This window comes from Neoarius graeffei, chromosome 5 (assembly GCF_027579695.1).
Source record: "Neoarius graeffei isolate fNeoGra1 chromosome 5, fNeoGra1.pri, whole genome shotgun sequence".
In the NCBI taxonomy this organism is placed as follows: Eukaryota; Metazoa; Chordata; class Actinopteri; order Siluriformes; family Ariidae; genus Neoarius; species Neoarius graeffei.
In genome coordinates this window covers 67,201,415-67,217,230 of record NC_083573.1, presented here as the reverse complement: position 1 = coordinate 67,217,230, position 15,816 = coordinate 67,201,415, and the positions used below count along the sequence as shown (strand labels likewise).

The window sequence follows — 15,816 nt, the reverse complement described above, 5'->3', positions numbered from 1 at the left end:
CAAAGCCCAGATAGATTGGGGAGGGTTGCATCAGAAAGGGCATCTGGTGTAAAACCTATGCCAATATGTGGTTGATAAATTGGGACAGATGATCCACTGTGGTGAACCCTAACCGGAGCAGCCAAAAGAAGAAGAATTATAGTAGTGTTCTACTGGAGCTGGTAACAGGTCCGTAGGGTTCAAGAAATTAACAGTCTTCTCTTAATATGTTCAATTTATATAGCACCTTTCTCAAAACCCAAGGTCGCTTTACAATAATAGGCAGAAAAAAGAAAAGAAGAAAGTCCACCAAATAGAGGTCAGGATATCATTCCAGTGGTGTAGCAGCCACAGTTCCACCAAAAGGCGCACAAAAACAAGTCCCACATCTCCAGCACAGCTGCCGTGATGCCGCCAGCAACATCGCTCGAACACCACGCCATGGATCCACAAAGCGAGCACAGAAGTACCGCCATGCAGAGCGCTGGTGTGTCCCAAACCGCCTGCACAGCTGCCGCGACACCACCGAGCAACATCGCTCGGAACATCACGCCAAGCATTAAAGCACAGAGCGCTGGACAACCACGATGTTAAAATGAGCAACGAGCTCACTGCAGTCCATAGCTGGGAGCACAGGCATCACCCACAGCGAACCAAGGCCTGGAGGGAACCGACGCCCAAAACTGGGTCCGGATCTACGCCACAACCGGCGGACAAAAACACTCAAACAAACATCAAACACAGAAAAAAGAAAAAAAATTAAAATAAAAAAGGAGAGAAAATAAAATAAAAAAGCTCCGGTGAGAAGCGGCAACCAGAATGCGCACGACGTACTCTCAACCGGAAACCGGAAACAAAAAAAAAATTCTCTTGTCCTGCAAGTGGTATTTTGTGTTCTTATAATTGACATTTGCTGCTCAGCTACTGAGAGCTGCAAAACTTTGATTATGCAGAAGCACAGACTTCATCCTAGTTTCGGTTTACATCACAAATACGCTATATTCAGTGAAAATAATGCCAAACAATTCTGTGAAAACTAACCTTGGCTCCTTTCCTATAAGTAAACAAGCACTTCCTGCAGCATGTGCTCACTAAAAGTAGAACTCCTCCTCAGAAGCTTGGACTGCCTTTTCACATTTTACACTTAACACACCCCAGAAGAGCAATGGAAATCTCTGTGTAATATACAACACACTAAACTTTATATTCAGACTGTCGATTACTACTGTAATGTTTATGTTTGTGTTCCATAAAGAAAGTACTAAGACAAATGGTGCACGCACCACTAAAGGCCTGCTAACACGAGAGTGTATTAAATCAGAGCATGCCCAGTGCACCCAGCTGTTTTGCTATGTGGTTGTGTTGTCTCTGTTTTGAGTTAAAGAGACAGGAAACCACACGTCTGGGATCCTCTGCTGCCTGCCTCACCACACAACCAGAGCCAACACTACAGTCTGTCTTGAACAGGCCAAACGCTACTAACTAGTGTACAGTTGGTGAAGAGTATTACGACTGTCTACAGGTGTCCTGTACATAACCTCGGTTGAACCCTAATACAGATATATCATTCTAACCAGGGATGTTCATGTTCGCTTATATATAAGTTTGCTGGTTTGATTCCCTTGACCAGCAAGAACAGCTGAAGTACCCTTGAGCAAGGCACCTGAACTGCTCCCCAGGCTGCTCTGGGTATGCTGTATGTTGCTCTGGATAAAAGCATCTGCTAAATGCCTGTAATGTAATGTACACATTTACAAATTTACCCTACATTCTGGATTCTTTGCAAATGGTTAACACCTCTAACACAAAAACATTTGCCTGTTACATATTCAGCGCAAACTCAGAGATATCCAGACTAGAGGCTCACATTAAATCCATCAAAAGGCATTCATTTGCACACACAAAACACACATTTTTATACAATTTAGGGTGACGTCAAGATGGGTACACGCCACATGAAGAGTCTTAGAGTTTTTATAAACTCACTTGTAATGGACGTCTTATGGCAGTTGTTAAACTCCATCAATAATGATTTAGGATATGCAATTATATCTCCATTATACTCTATAAACAGTATAACAATAAACGGCTTGAGAAAGTAATGAGAGTATGTCTCACTCATCAAAACTGTTCCAAAGTAATTTTATTCAAGTTAGCAACATACTGTAGTAATATAATAATAATTATGGTTATTTTCTTTCATCCTTCTAACAAATAGCCCCATTTCCTCAAGGATCAGTTTTGCAAATTTGGACACATAGCTCAAAGAAAATGATAAAAGTGTTCGACAAAAAAGTTTGCCAACAGACTTCTATTCGAAGTGAGATTTGCATAAACAGGTTGTTCATTCTTTTCTCAGTGCTGGAAATGTTTAAAAATTCTTGTCTGTGGTAATCACACATACACTACAGATGTGGGATTCAGCAATTATGCTGAGAAAAAATGGAATTTCCCTATAAAATATTCAGCACACTTGAAACAAAATACAATATTGCACTAAATATACAGTGCATATTCTCGGGCTATTCTCATGCAAAATCTCGAAATAGTTAAGTGAGAATGCCAGTAGGAACTTAGCTTCAACAAGGCCAGTTACAGAAGCTAAACTACAGTTCAGAAAAATCTGCACACACAGTCAGGCACATTTGCACTCCTACAGTCCTGTCATTCTGAAACACAAGCTGTTAAAAGTCATAACCACAGAGCTTTAACCCTGCAAACGCTGACTCTCTAACCCACCTACACAATCCTACAAGAACATGCTTACACTACTGCTTTCTGTGCTCGTGAAAGTGCATTCAACAAAGCCAAGATCACTAAACTGAGCACTTCTGTACATTCGGTCGCCCTAAGTCGGGACACTTTGTAAACTGTAAATAAAAATACTATGTGAAGATTTGCAAATCATGAAAACGCTATATTTCATTGAAAATAGTACAAAGACAACATATCAGATGTTGAAACTGAAAAATGTTATTGTTTTTTGAAAAATATATGCTCATTTTCAGTTATTTTTATTGTATTGTTTAAACTGTTTTCCCTCGTCTCGTCTCGTCTCGTCTCGTCTCGTCTTCTTCCGCTTATCCAGGACCGGGTCGCGGAGGCAGCAGTCTAAGCATGGAAGCCCAAACTTCCCTTTCCCCAGACACCTCGGCCAGCTCCTCGGGAAGAACACCGAGGCGTTCCCAGGCCAGCCGAGAGACACAGTCCCTCCAGCGTGTCCTGGGTCTTCCCCGGGGCCTCCTCCCGGGGGGACATGCCTGGAACACCTCCCCAGGGAGGCGTCCAGGAGGCATCCGAAAAAGATGCCCGAGCCACCTCAGCTGGTTCCTCTCGATGTGGAGGAGCAGCGGCTCTACTCCGAGCTCCTCCCGAGTGACTGTGCTTCTCACCCTATCTCTAAGGGAGCGCCCAGCCACCCTGCGAAGGAAACTCATTTCAGCCGCTTGTATCCGCGATCTTGTTCTTTCTGTCATTACCCAAAGCTCATGACCATAGGTGAGAGTCGGAACGTAGATCGACCGGTAAATTGAGAGCTTCGCCTTTTGGCTCAGCTCCTTCTTCACCACGACGGACCGGTAAAGCGACCGCATCACTGCGGAGGCTGCACCGATCCGCCTGTCGATCTCACGCTCCATCCTTCCCTCACTCGTGAACAAGATCCCGAGATACTTAAACTCCTCCACTTGAGGCAGGACTTCTCCACCAACCTGGAGAGGGCAAGCCACCCTTTTCCGGTCGAGAACCATGGCCTCGGACTTGGAGGTGCTGATTCTCATCCCAGCCGCTTCACACTCGACTGCAAACCGCCCCAGTGCATGCTGAAGGTCCTGGTTTGAAGAAGCCAACAGGACAACATCATCCGCAAAAAGCAGAGATGAAATCCTGTGGTTCCCAAACAGGATTCCTTCCGGCCCCTGGCTGCGCCTAGAAATTCTGTCCATAAAAATTATGAACAGAACCGGTGACAAAGGGCAGCCCTGACGGAGTCCAACATGCACTGGGAACAGGTCTGACTTACTGCCGGCAATGCGAACCAGACTCCTGCTCCGTTCGTACAGGGACCGGACAGCCCTTAGCAAAGAGCCCCGAACCCCATACTCCCGAAGCACCCCCCACAGAATACCACGGGGGACACGGTCGAATGCCTTCTCCAGATCCACAAAGCACATGTGGACTGGTTGGGCAAACTCCCATGAACCCTCGAGCACCCTATGAAGGGTATAGAGCTGGTCCAGTGTTCCGCGACCAGGACAAAAACCGCATTGTTCCTCCTGGATCCGAGGTTCGACTATCGGTCGAATTCTCCTCTCCAGTACCCTGGAGTAAACTTTCCCTGGGAGGCTGAGAAGTGTGATTCCCCTATAATTGGAGCACACTCTCCGGTCCCCTTTCTTAAAAAGAGGGACCACCACCCCAGTCTGCCACTCCAGAGGCACTGTCCCCGACCGCCACGCGATGTTGCAGAGGCGTGTCAACCAAGACAGCCCCACAACATCCAGAGACTTGAGATACTCAGGGCGGATCTCATCCACCCCCGGTGCCTTGCCACCGAGGAGCTTGCAAACCACCTCAGTGACTTCGGCTTGGGTAATGGACGAGTCCACCTCTGAGTCATCAGCCTCAGTCTCCTCAGTGGAAGACATGACGGTGGGATTGAGGAGATCCTCAAAGTATTCCTTCCACCGCCCGACAATGTCCCCAGTCGAGGTCAACAGCTCCCCACCCGCACTGTAAACAGTGTTGGCAGAGTACTGCTTCCCCCTCCTGAGGCGCCGGACGGTTTGCCAGAATTTCTTCGAGGCCGACCGATAGTCCTTCTCCATGGCCTCCCCGAACTCCTCCCAGTTCCGAGTTTTTGCCTCCGCAACTGCCCGAGCTGCAGCACGCCTGGCCTGCCGATACCCGTCGGCTGCCTCAGGAGTCCCGGAGGTCAACATGGCCCGATAGGACTCCTTCTTCAGCTTGACGGCATCCCTTACTTCCGGTGTCCACCACCGGGTTCGGGGATTGCCGCCACGACAGGCACCGGAGACCTTGCGGCCACAGCTCCGAACAGCTGCGTCCACAATGGAGGTAGAGAACATGGTCCACTCAGACTCAATGTCCCCCGCCTCCCTCGGAAGCTGGGAAAAGCTCTCCCGGAGGTGGGAGTTAAAGACCTCCCCAACAGAGTGCTCGGCCAGACGTTCCCAGCAGACCCTCACCATACGTTTGGGCCTGCCAGGTCTGTCCAGCTTCCTCCTCCGCCAGCGGATCCAACTCACCACCAGGTGGTGATCAGTTGACAACTCAGCCCCTCTCTTCACCCGAGTGTCCAAGACATAGGGTCGGAGATCAGATGACACGACTACAAAGTCGATCATCGACCTCCGACCTAAGGTGTCCTGGTGCCACGTGCACTTATGGACACCCCTATGCTCGAACATAGTGTTCGTTATGGACAAACTGTGACTAGCACAGAAGTCCAATAACAAAACACCACTCGGGTTCAGATCGGGGAGGCCGTTCCTCCCAACCACGCCCCTCCAGGTGTCACTGTCATCGCCCACGTGAGCATTGAAGTCCCCCAGTAGCACAATGGAGTCCCCAGTCTGAGCACCCCTCAGTACCTCTCCCAGGGACTCCAAGAAGGCCGGATACTCTATACTGCTATTTGGCCCGTAGGCACAAACAACAGCAAGAGCCCTCTCCCCAATCCGAAGGCGCAGAGAGGCGACCCTCTCGTTCACTGGGGTAAACTCCAACACATGGCGGCTGAGCTGGGGAGCTATAAGGAAGCCCACACCAGCCCGCCGCCGCTCACCACGGGCGACTCCAGAGAAGTGGAAAGTCCAGCCCCTCTCGAGGAGCTGGGTTCCAGAGCCCAAGCTGTGCGTGGAGGTGAGCCCGACTATCTCTAGCCGGTACCTCTCAACCTCCCGCACAAGCTCAGGCTCCTTCCCCCCCAGCGAAGTGACATTCCATGTCCCAACAGCCAGCCGCTGTGTCCGGGGATCAGGTCGTCGAGGCCCCTGCCTTCGACTGCCACCCAATCCACACTGCACCAAACCCCTACTGCTACCTCTGTGGGTGGTGAACCCACAGGAGGTCGGGCCCACGTCGCCTCTTCGGGCTGAGCCCGGCCGGGCCCCATGGGCAAAGGCCCGACCACCAAGCGCTCGCATACGAGCCCCAACCCCGGGCCTGGCTCCAGGGTGGGGCCCCGGCTGCGTCCTACCGGGCGACGTCACGGTCCTGGATTTTTTCTCCATAGGGGTTTTTTGGTGAACTGCTCTTGGTCTGGCCTGTCACCTAGGACCTGTCTGCCTTGGGAAACCCTAACAGGGGCATAATGCCCCCGACAACATAGCTCCTAGGATCATTCAAGCACACAAACCCCTCCACCACAATAAGGTGGCAGTTCCCTTATAATGAAATATGAATTCTGCTCATTCGTGCATATAAAATAGTATGTTTGGTGTCGGTGAGACAACTATGCAAGTTATCACTTAGGGCCACCAAAACAGTTTAAACAATACAATAAAAATAACTGAACAACAGCTGAACTGAACTACATACGCAAGGAATTACGTTTCAAAATAAGTACAACCCCAATTCCAAAAAAGTTGGGATGCTGTGTAAAACATAAATAAAAACACAATGTGAAGATTTGCAAATCATGGAAACACTATATTTAATTGAAAATAGTACAAAGACAACATATCAAATGTTGAAACTCATCTCATCTCATCTCATCTCATCTCATAATCTCTAGCCGCTTTATCCTGTTCTACAGGGTCGCAGGCAAGCTGGAGCCTATCCCAGCTGACTACGGGTGAAAGGCGGGGTACACCCTGGACAAGTTGCCAGGTCATCACAGGGCTGACACATAGACACAGACAACCATTCACACTCACATTCACACCTACGGTCAATTTAGAGTCACCAGTTAACCTAACCTGCATGTCTTTGGACTGTGGGGGAAACCGGAGCACCCAGAGGAAACCCACGCGGACACGGGGAGAACATGCAAACTCCGCACAGAAAGGCCCTCGCCGGCCACGGGGCTCGAACCCGGACCTTCTTGCTGTGAGGCGACAGCGCTAACCACTACACCACCGTGCCGCCCTATTTTGTTTATATATATATATATATATATATATGTATACAACCCCGATTCCAAAAAAGTTGGGACAAAGTACAAATTGTAAATAAAAACGGAATGCAATAATTTACAAATCTCAAAAACTGATATTGTATTCACAATAGAACATAGACAACATATCAAATGTCGAAAGTGAGACATTTTGAAATTTCATGCCAAATATTGGCTCATTTGAAATTTCATGACAGCAACACATCTCAAAAAAGTTGGGACAGGGGCAATAAGAGGCTGGAAAAGTTAAAGGTGCAAAAAAGGAACAGCTGGAGGACCAAATTGCAACTTATCAGGTCAATTGGCAATAGGTCATTAACATGACTGGGTATAAAAAGAGCATCTTGGAGTGGCAGCGGCTCTCAGAAGTAAAGATGGGAAGAGGATCACCAATCCCCCTAATTCTGCGCCGACAAATAGTGGAGCAATATCAGAAAGGAGTTTGACAGTGTAAAATTGCAAAGAGTTTGAACATATCATCATCTACAGTGCATAATATCATCAAAAGATCCAGAGAATCTGGAAGAATCTCTGTGCATAAGGGTCAAGGCCGGAAAACCATAGATAGTTAGATAGATAGATAGATAGATAGATAGATAGATAGATAGATAGATAGATAGATAGATAGATAGATAGTTTATTAAAAAACTCACATAGCAGTCACATGACTGAATTGCGTGACATATGTACACAATTGAAAAAATATACATAAATATACATACAACAAATTTGTAAATACATTTGAATAATTTATAAAATTTAGAAAGTAGTTTGATTAACTAAAATTTCTATAAGATGTTCTCTATTACGAAAACTGCATTGCACACATAGCAGGTATAAAGGTGTTTCTATGCCTGTCCGTTTTAAACCGCGGCAAGCAGAAGTTCCTATTTTGTCTTAGCATATACTTTGAGCAGTTAACTGGTGGCAAGAGGCAGTTTAGCTTGTGAATAGGATCACTGGTGATAGCAGTGAAGAACTTGGCACAGATGTTGGAACGTCTCTCCTTGAGTGTAGTGAGACCAAGGTTGGTGATACCTTCGCTATACGACGAGTGTGAGGCAAGAATTTTAATTACGCATTTTTGCACCCGTTCAAGTTCCTCGCTTAGGTATATTGGAAGCGCATGATGGTAAACCGGCGCACAGTATTCCAATATGGGCCTGATGGTACAAGAGTAAAAATCCAGAATGTCTTTAACAGGAACATTGGCCCTTTTCAATGAAACAATGAAAAACAACCGTTTATTCGCTTTCTTGATGCATTCTCGTATGTGATCGTTCCATCTGAGATTGTCCGAAATGGTAACTCCAAGAATCTTAGCAGATGTTACAACAGGGAGTTGATTACCTTCGATCACAAGAGGGGAGAAATCATGAGTGTTCTTCTTAAAATCAATAATTAACTCTTTACACTTATCAGCGTTTAGCTGCATGTTGTTCTTCAGTGTCCAATCAGCGACTGTTGACACAGCCTTCTGTGCGTTTCCAACATCACCGTGAGGTACGATCCCAGCTACCGTCGTGTCGTCCACGTACTTCCAAATCAGAGAGTCTACCTTCAGGTCATTGATCATGAGTATGAGAAGCCAAGGCCCAAGCTTGGTACCCTGGGATACCCCGGCTGGGACTGGCCCCCACTCAGACAGACAATCCAAAGATAGTTTGGTGCGCTGTTTCCGATTGCACAGGAAATCGATCACCCAATTAGTAACACACCCGGGGATGTCTAGAGCAAGGATCCTTTGAACCAGTAAATTGTGATCAATCAAATCAAACGCTTTTCGGTAGTCAAAAAGTACTACCCTGACAGCCGCACCAGATCGATCGGTGGCCTTGGACCAGTGGTGTAGCATTGATGTCAATGCGAAGAGCGTAGAGGATTTCGGGATACTGCCATGTTGGTTGGGGTCGATGATGTTTAAGACTGCTGGACCCACATGGGCAGAAACAACAAACTCCTCGGCTAACTTAGATATGGCAGGTGTCGGAGAAATTGGGCGGAGGTGTTTGGAAGCATCTACTACAGGTTTCTGTTTGGGCAGGGGTACGACGTCAGCAAGTTTCCATGAAGATGGGAGTTTTTGTTCTTTGAAGCTGCTGTTCAAGATTGAGGTGATCGGCTGGACAAGGATTTCAGCATAGTCGCATAGTAGCCAATTAGGAATGAGATCAGGACCTGCAGCCTTACGAGGGTTGAGCTTCTTGAGAGCCTTTAGAACCGCGGCCTCGGTGACAGTAAAGGAAGTATGGTCATCAGGGTGGCGTGACGTCTTGTCAAGAGGAACAAAGGACTCCATAGGCTTGAGAAAGGCGGCGTTGATGGTGTTGGCTAGCTCGAGATTGCTAGAGTTGTCATTCAAACCCTCCAGTTGCAAGTCCGAGAATAAAGATGTTGATCCAGAAGCTGGAACCATCCCTGCAATACATTTAACTGCTGACCACCAATAACGGGGCTTAGTGTCCCTTAGACTACTGACTTTCGAAGCATAATAATTACTGCGTAGCGATTTCTGTTTGCGATTTACGACGTTACGTAGGTGACGAAAGCGATCGGCATCTCCTTTGATAAACGCTTCTTGATGAAATTTGATGAACTATTTGAACTCGGCGGTGACCCAAAGTGGGTCATCAGTGTGGATTTTGAATTGCTTCACCGGCATAATGATGTCTTGGCCGATGTTGATGGTATCGATCAGAAACTTAAGTTTATCATCACAGGATTCGGCGGCGTCTACCAGAGACCAGTCGATACGAGAGAGATATCGACCTAGCTCAGACTTGCGACTGGCGCGCAGATCGCGTCTCAAGACTGATCTCCTACTTGAGCCCGTTTTCAGTGGTCTGGCTTTGGGGCGAACGGTGACTACATTGTGGTCGGATAGGCCGAACGAAGGCAGTATCTGTACGGCATTGTTATCGTACAATTGGGACATGTTGGTAATCACCAGGTCCAAAATCTGATCGCCTCTTGTTGGTTTGTTAACAATCTGCTTAAGTTTAAACTGAAAAGTAAGGCATCGAATATCCAATCTGTTGAAGTCCCCGCATAACAGCAAACCGCAACCAGGATACTCTCCTTCAATGGACGTAAGAGATTTGCACAGGTAGTCCAATAGAGTAGAATCGCTAGCGCTGTTGTTGAAGTGTGGGTGGTATACAGTGCCTGCGATAACGCAAGGAATTCCCCATGGAAGTCTAGTAGGCCTAAGCCACACCCAAAGGACCTCGAGAGTCGGATCTTGCAAATGATCAAGACATTTGAACTTGATCGAGTTTTCGATATAAAGTCCCACTCCACCATGATAGTCCGTGGTCCGATTCCGTTGCAAAAAGTTGTATCCTGGGATTTTTATGTGGTCAGCGGGTAAACTGTCCCTAAGCCACGTTTCCGTGAAGAAACTTAAATGAGGTTTCAATTCCAAAATAACTGACCGCACTTCATCTATTTTAGGTGCTAAGGACATGGTGTTAGCGAGGATCAAACTCAGTCCATGCATAAAACGTTCAGTGGTGCAAGGACGATGAGACTCACCAGTATTCCAAGGGAATGAATCCAAACACGGTCTTCTAATTATTGGATGCATCGGTGTTTGATTTCCATTGCGAATCGCGCTATTGCGTGATATTCTGACAGGTATATTTATCCCTTCACGGATGGGCGACTCGCAAAGGTGTTGCCTATGCGTGACTGCATCAGAGGTGTTGGTCTGAATATTTAATATCGTTGAAGTAGGATTATGCAAATGGCAAGGAACAGTTGAAACCCGTCCAGAAATCGGCATAACAGAGAATAAATCACTAAAGATGGAAGGAGTTGGGCTTGATTTACGATGTGTTGCAGTGGCATAAGTTTCTTGTGTCATCCAGCTCTGCAACCCCACCGAGTTGGTTTGGCGTTTGATATCCCAAGATAACAACGGGTTCTCCATAAGTTCTGATTGATGCAAGTTCCGACTGAACAATTAGTTGAAATTGCTCTCAAAGCACTGCCAGAATACCTCAATATCATTCTAAAGCCGCTGTATGATGAAAGAATAAAAATAAAGTGAAAAATTGTACAAAAAAGTACAAAAATCACAGAGCGCCAAAAAGTGCTGCCAAGTAGGCGCTCATGCGCAGTCGACTTCCGCCTGCCAACCATACTGGGTGCCCGTGATCTTCGGGCCCTTAGACGGCACTGCATCACATACAGGCATGCTTCTGTATTGGAAATCACAAAATGGGCTCAGGAATATTTCCAGAGAACATTATCTGTGAACACAATTCACCGTGCCATCCGCCGTTGCCAGCTAAAACTCTATAGTTCAAAGAAGCAGCCGTATCTAAACATGATCCAGAAGTGCAGACGTCTTCTCTGGGCCAAGGCTCATTTTAAATGGACTGTGGCAAAGTGGAAAACTGTTCTGTGGTCAGACGAATCAAAATTTGAAGTTCTTTATGGAAATCAGGGACGCCGTGTCATTCGGACTAAAGAGGAGAAGGACGACCCAAGTTGTTATCAGCGCTCAGTTCAGAAGCCTGCATCTCTGATGGTATGGGGTCGCATTAGTGCGTGTGGCATGGGCAGCTTACACATCTGGAAAGACACCATCAATGCTGAAAGGCATATCCAGGTTCTAGAGCAACATGTGCTCCCATCCAGACGACGTCTCTTTCAGGGAAGACCTTGCATTTTCCAACATGACAATGCCAAACCACATACTGCATCAATTACAGCATCATGGCTGCGTAGAAGAAGGGTCTGGGTACTGAACTGGCCAGCCTGCAGTCCAGATCTTTCACCCATAGAAACCATTTGGCACATCATAAAATGGAAGATACGACAAAAAAGACCTACCCGTAAGACAGTTGAGCAACTAGAATCCTACATTAGACAAGAATGGGTTAACATTCCTATCCCTAAACTTGAGCAACTTGTCTCCTCGGTCCCCAGACGTTTACAGACTGTTGTAAAGAGAAAAGGGGATGTCTCACAGTGGTAAACATGGCCTTGTCCCAACTTTTTTGAGATGTGTTGTTGTCATGAAATTTAAAATCACCTCATTTTTCTCTTTAAATCATACATTTTCTCAGTTTAAACATTTGATATGTCATCTATGTTCTATTCTGAATAAAATATGGAATTTTGAAACTTCCACATCATTGCATTCCGTTTTTATTTACAATTTGTACTTTATCCCAACTTTTTTGGAATCGGGGTGGTATATATATATATATATATATATATATATATATATATATATATATATATATATATATAAAGTCGAGTTTGGCTTAAAAATGTACCTGGGCTGTTTTCAGTTGATGACTCCTCACAACATTTCCTTTCAGCACCTGAAAAATGACCATTAGATTATTAGGCTACTTAGCATGGAGAGTGCTGAAGGGAAGGGGTCGGATTTTTGGTTGGATAGTTTCGAAATCTAGCATATTCTTGCTGGTTTCTCCAAAATGACCTACCCTGCCTTTAACTTTAACTTAGCTAGTAAGTTAGACGAACTCTTCTACCCTAGATAGTAGCTAGCTAGTTAGCTGCTACATTTTTCCATTTCAGTTACTTCTCTGGACAAATTGACTAAATCCAATTAGTTAGCATTAATTTCTTACTGGAGTACACTTACTGTGAGTGTGTTTCTTGTTTTCAGCCTTTTTTTTTCCTTTTTGCATCTTCCCACCCCAGATAGATAGTCACCTTTATAAACATATCATGACTGTCGATTCTTCGTGATTTTCTGTTAATAGTTATGCTAGATAAACCTTTTTGCCAAATAATAGAAAGTGTGTTTTCATATCTATATTAAAAATCATGGGACCCCATGGTGGTGAGGGGCAGTAGGCAAAAGATTATTCTACTTCTAGCAAGAAATGGTCCTGCCACTGAGAAAAAAGGGATAAAAGAATGAAGGTGAAACTCACTGTCAGGAAAAAATAGCTTCTCATTGCATTCATCCTCATCACAAGAACAGATGTAGAGCAGACCGCTGTCTGTCTTTTGTTCCTTCATCTCACATCTGGTGCTGTTGTAGTCCTTCAGAAACATGCCATACAGAGGTTGTGTTGGAGAGTGACACACTGTCTCGACTGTGTTGTTCTCCTCATTCTTCCTCCTGAATGACCACATCGCATCGCACATACAATAATTAAAGGGATTATTAAACAAAGATAGTGCTTCAGAGTGTTTCCACATCTGTCCATGCATAATAAACCTGCTCATCTCATTATCGCTAGCCACTTTATCCTGTTCTACAGGGTCGCAGGCAAGCTGGAGCCCATCCCAGCTGACTACGGGCGAAAGGCAGGGTACACCCTGGACAAGTCGCCAGGTCATCACAGGGCTGACACATAGACGCAGACAACCATTTACACTCATGGTCAATTTAGAGTCACCAGTTAACCTAACCTGCATGTCTTTGGGGGAAAACCAGAGCACCCAGAGGAAACCCATGCGGACAACATGCAAACTCTGCACAGAAGGGCCCTTGCCGGCCACAGGGCTTGAACCCGGACCTTCTTGCTGTGAGGCAACAGCGCTAACCACTACACCACCGTGCCACCCTAATAAACCTGCTCGGTTGAGAAAATGTTTAACTTAGCACTAATATTATACCATGTGCAACGAAGGTTGCTTTGTCTTTCATATTTATTAATAAAAAGAAAAAAATGTCGTACTGACTTACCAGATTGCCACACAGACTTCATCGCTTTTTTCACAGATCGAGGTAATGCTGCAGTTGAACTGACATATACCAGAGCCATCACAGGTGGATAGCTGCACATCGCAGAACTTACACAGTTTGTTTAGCTTAATCCTGCCAGGGACCATCCCACCTAAAACACAACACACAAGCACATGAGTTCAATACAACCTAGAACGTTTGAAATATGCTTTAAAAATGTGAGTAGCACATTGTGTTGGCTGGAGATGGGCAGGAAGCCATGGCCTAATGGTTAGAGAAGCAGCTGTGGGACCAAAAGGTTGCTGTTTTGATTCCCTGGACCAGCAGGAATGGCTGAAGTACCCTTGAGCAAGGCACCTAACTGCTCCCTAGAGGCTGCTCTGGGTATGTTGTACGTTGCTCTGGATAAGAGCGTCTGCTAAATGCCATTAATGTAATGATGCAATATCAGTTATACTACAATTCTCAAATCTGATTAAACAGAAAGTGTTGGTTAACTTTTATAACCGCAACTCTGGCAATAGTCCCAAATGTAAATCAAATGCTTTATATTAACCCTTTGGGGTTGAGAGCTTCGCCGGCAAAGCTTGACAGGTTTAGAATGAGTAGGTCATGTATTTAGATAAATATCTTCATGAGTTTTTTTGTCATACAAGCCTAATAAACATATTGACAGAAAATTTATACTTTACACTTTCCTATGTGCCCACTGCAAAATAATATTATATTTTTTAAATTATCTAAATTAGATGAAACGTAGCCCTGTGATGACCTGGCGACTTGTCCAGGGTGTACCCCGCCTTTCGCCCGTAGTCAGCTGGGATAGGCTCCAGCTTGCCTGCGACCCTGTAGAAGGATAAAGCGGCTAGAGATAATGAGATGAGATGAGATGAAACGTAAAACTTGTCACCTTACTCAGTCACACTTGAGTCGGAGTACTGAGCGCATACATCCATCGTAAATGGGATAAAATCTGTCAGACATAGTTTGGGCTATTTGGAGGTAAAACTTGTTGCGAGATGGCACGCGGGTTTTATGCGCTTCGGATGAATCAATTCATGATTCATTTCATGATTCAGGACAGTGATTCAATTCAATATTGAGAACTGAGACACTGATGATGAGCGGTTGCTTATTTATTTATTTATTTATCTATCATTTTCTTACTTCGACCTGATCCAGCTGAAAATCAGCTCAAGTAAGTGTAAATATTTCTTCTATTTCTGATGAGCAGATCAGTTGATATGCGTGTGCTGTAGTGCATACACAGGAAACATGACTGAGCAGTTTTTCCAGAGTTAAAAATATTTTTCCTCAAAAATTGTTAATTTTGCTCTATTTTGAGTTTAGAGAGTAAAATTTGGAGTTGGAGTGGGAGCAAAATAACAGAATAATTGTGTAACAGAGTAACAGAGTTGGTTGTGGCTCTGAACTGAGTAAAATAGTACAAGAGTTAATTTCAAGACACACTGAATAGAGTCAAATACCAAAATAAAGTCAAATAACAGATGAATGAAGCTGTTGTAAAAAGCAGTTTTAGAACTGTGTTGGAATGTGTGAAAAAAAACATGACCTTACCCACTGTGATTTGACCTGAGGGGATTAAGGGTTAATCTGATGGGATTAAGAGATGGCAGTGGGAGGGGGTTTCACTCTTCTCATTGAATGGAATGGAAATTTATACCCTCCTCATTGAATACCCCTCTCACTGCCAACCATTTATCCCAAAACAATAGGACATAATTTTTTTATGTCCAGTTAATTGTCCAAATCAATGGTGCAGATTTAAGTTTTTGTGCTTGATGCATTCCTCAGACTGAACAGAATCACCTCAAGTGATAAAAACGGTTCGTCACAATGGGTAAGGTCATATTTTTTTCACACATTCCAACACAGTTCTAAAACTGCTTTTTACAACAGCTTCATTTATCTGTTATTTTTTTTTAAAGTACAATCATGACATACATACTACATGGATATTATTGTAGCTGAACTTGTGCTGAAGACAAAAAAAGTCATA

The 15,816-nt window shown here is 45.0% G+C and overlaps 1 protein-coding gene across 2 annotated transcripts in view; it reads right to left on the bottom strand.

Moving 5' to 3' along the window:
* Nucleotides 1-15,816, bottom strand: part of tgfbr2b (transforming growth factor beta receptor 2b) — a 56,534-nt gene that overhangs the window by 26,211 nt on the left and 14,507 nt on the right. The window contains exons 2-4 of one of the 2 annotated variants that reach the window (XM_060922274.1): nt 13,797-13,947; nt 13,036-13,226; nt 12,406-12,453 (exon numbers count right to left, since the gene is read on the bottom strand). In XM_060922274.1, the coding sequence (XP_060778257.1) occupies nt 12,406-12,453; nt 13,036-13,226; nt 13,797-13,947 (390 nt within the window). The remainder of the gene's footprint in view (nt 1-12,405; nt 12,454-13,035; nt 13,227-13,796; nt 13,948-15,816) is intronic. The other variant, XM_060922275.1, reaches the window with a different exon arrangement.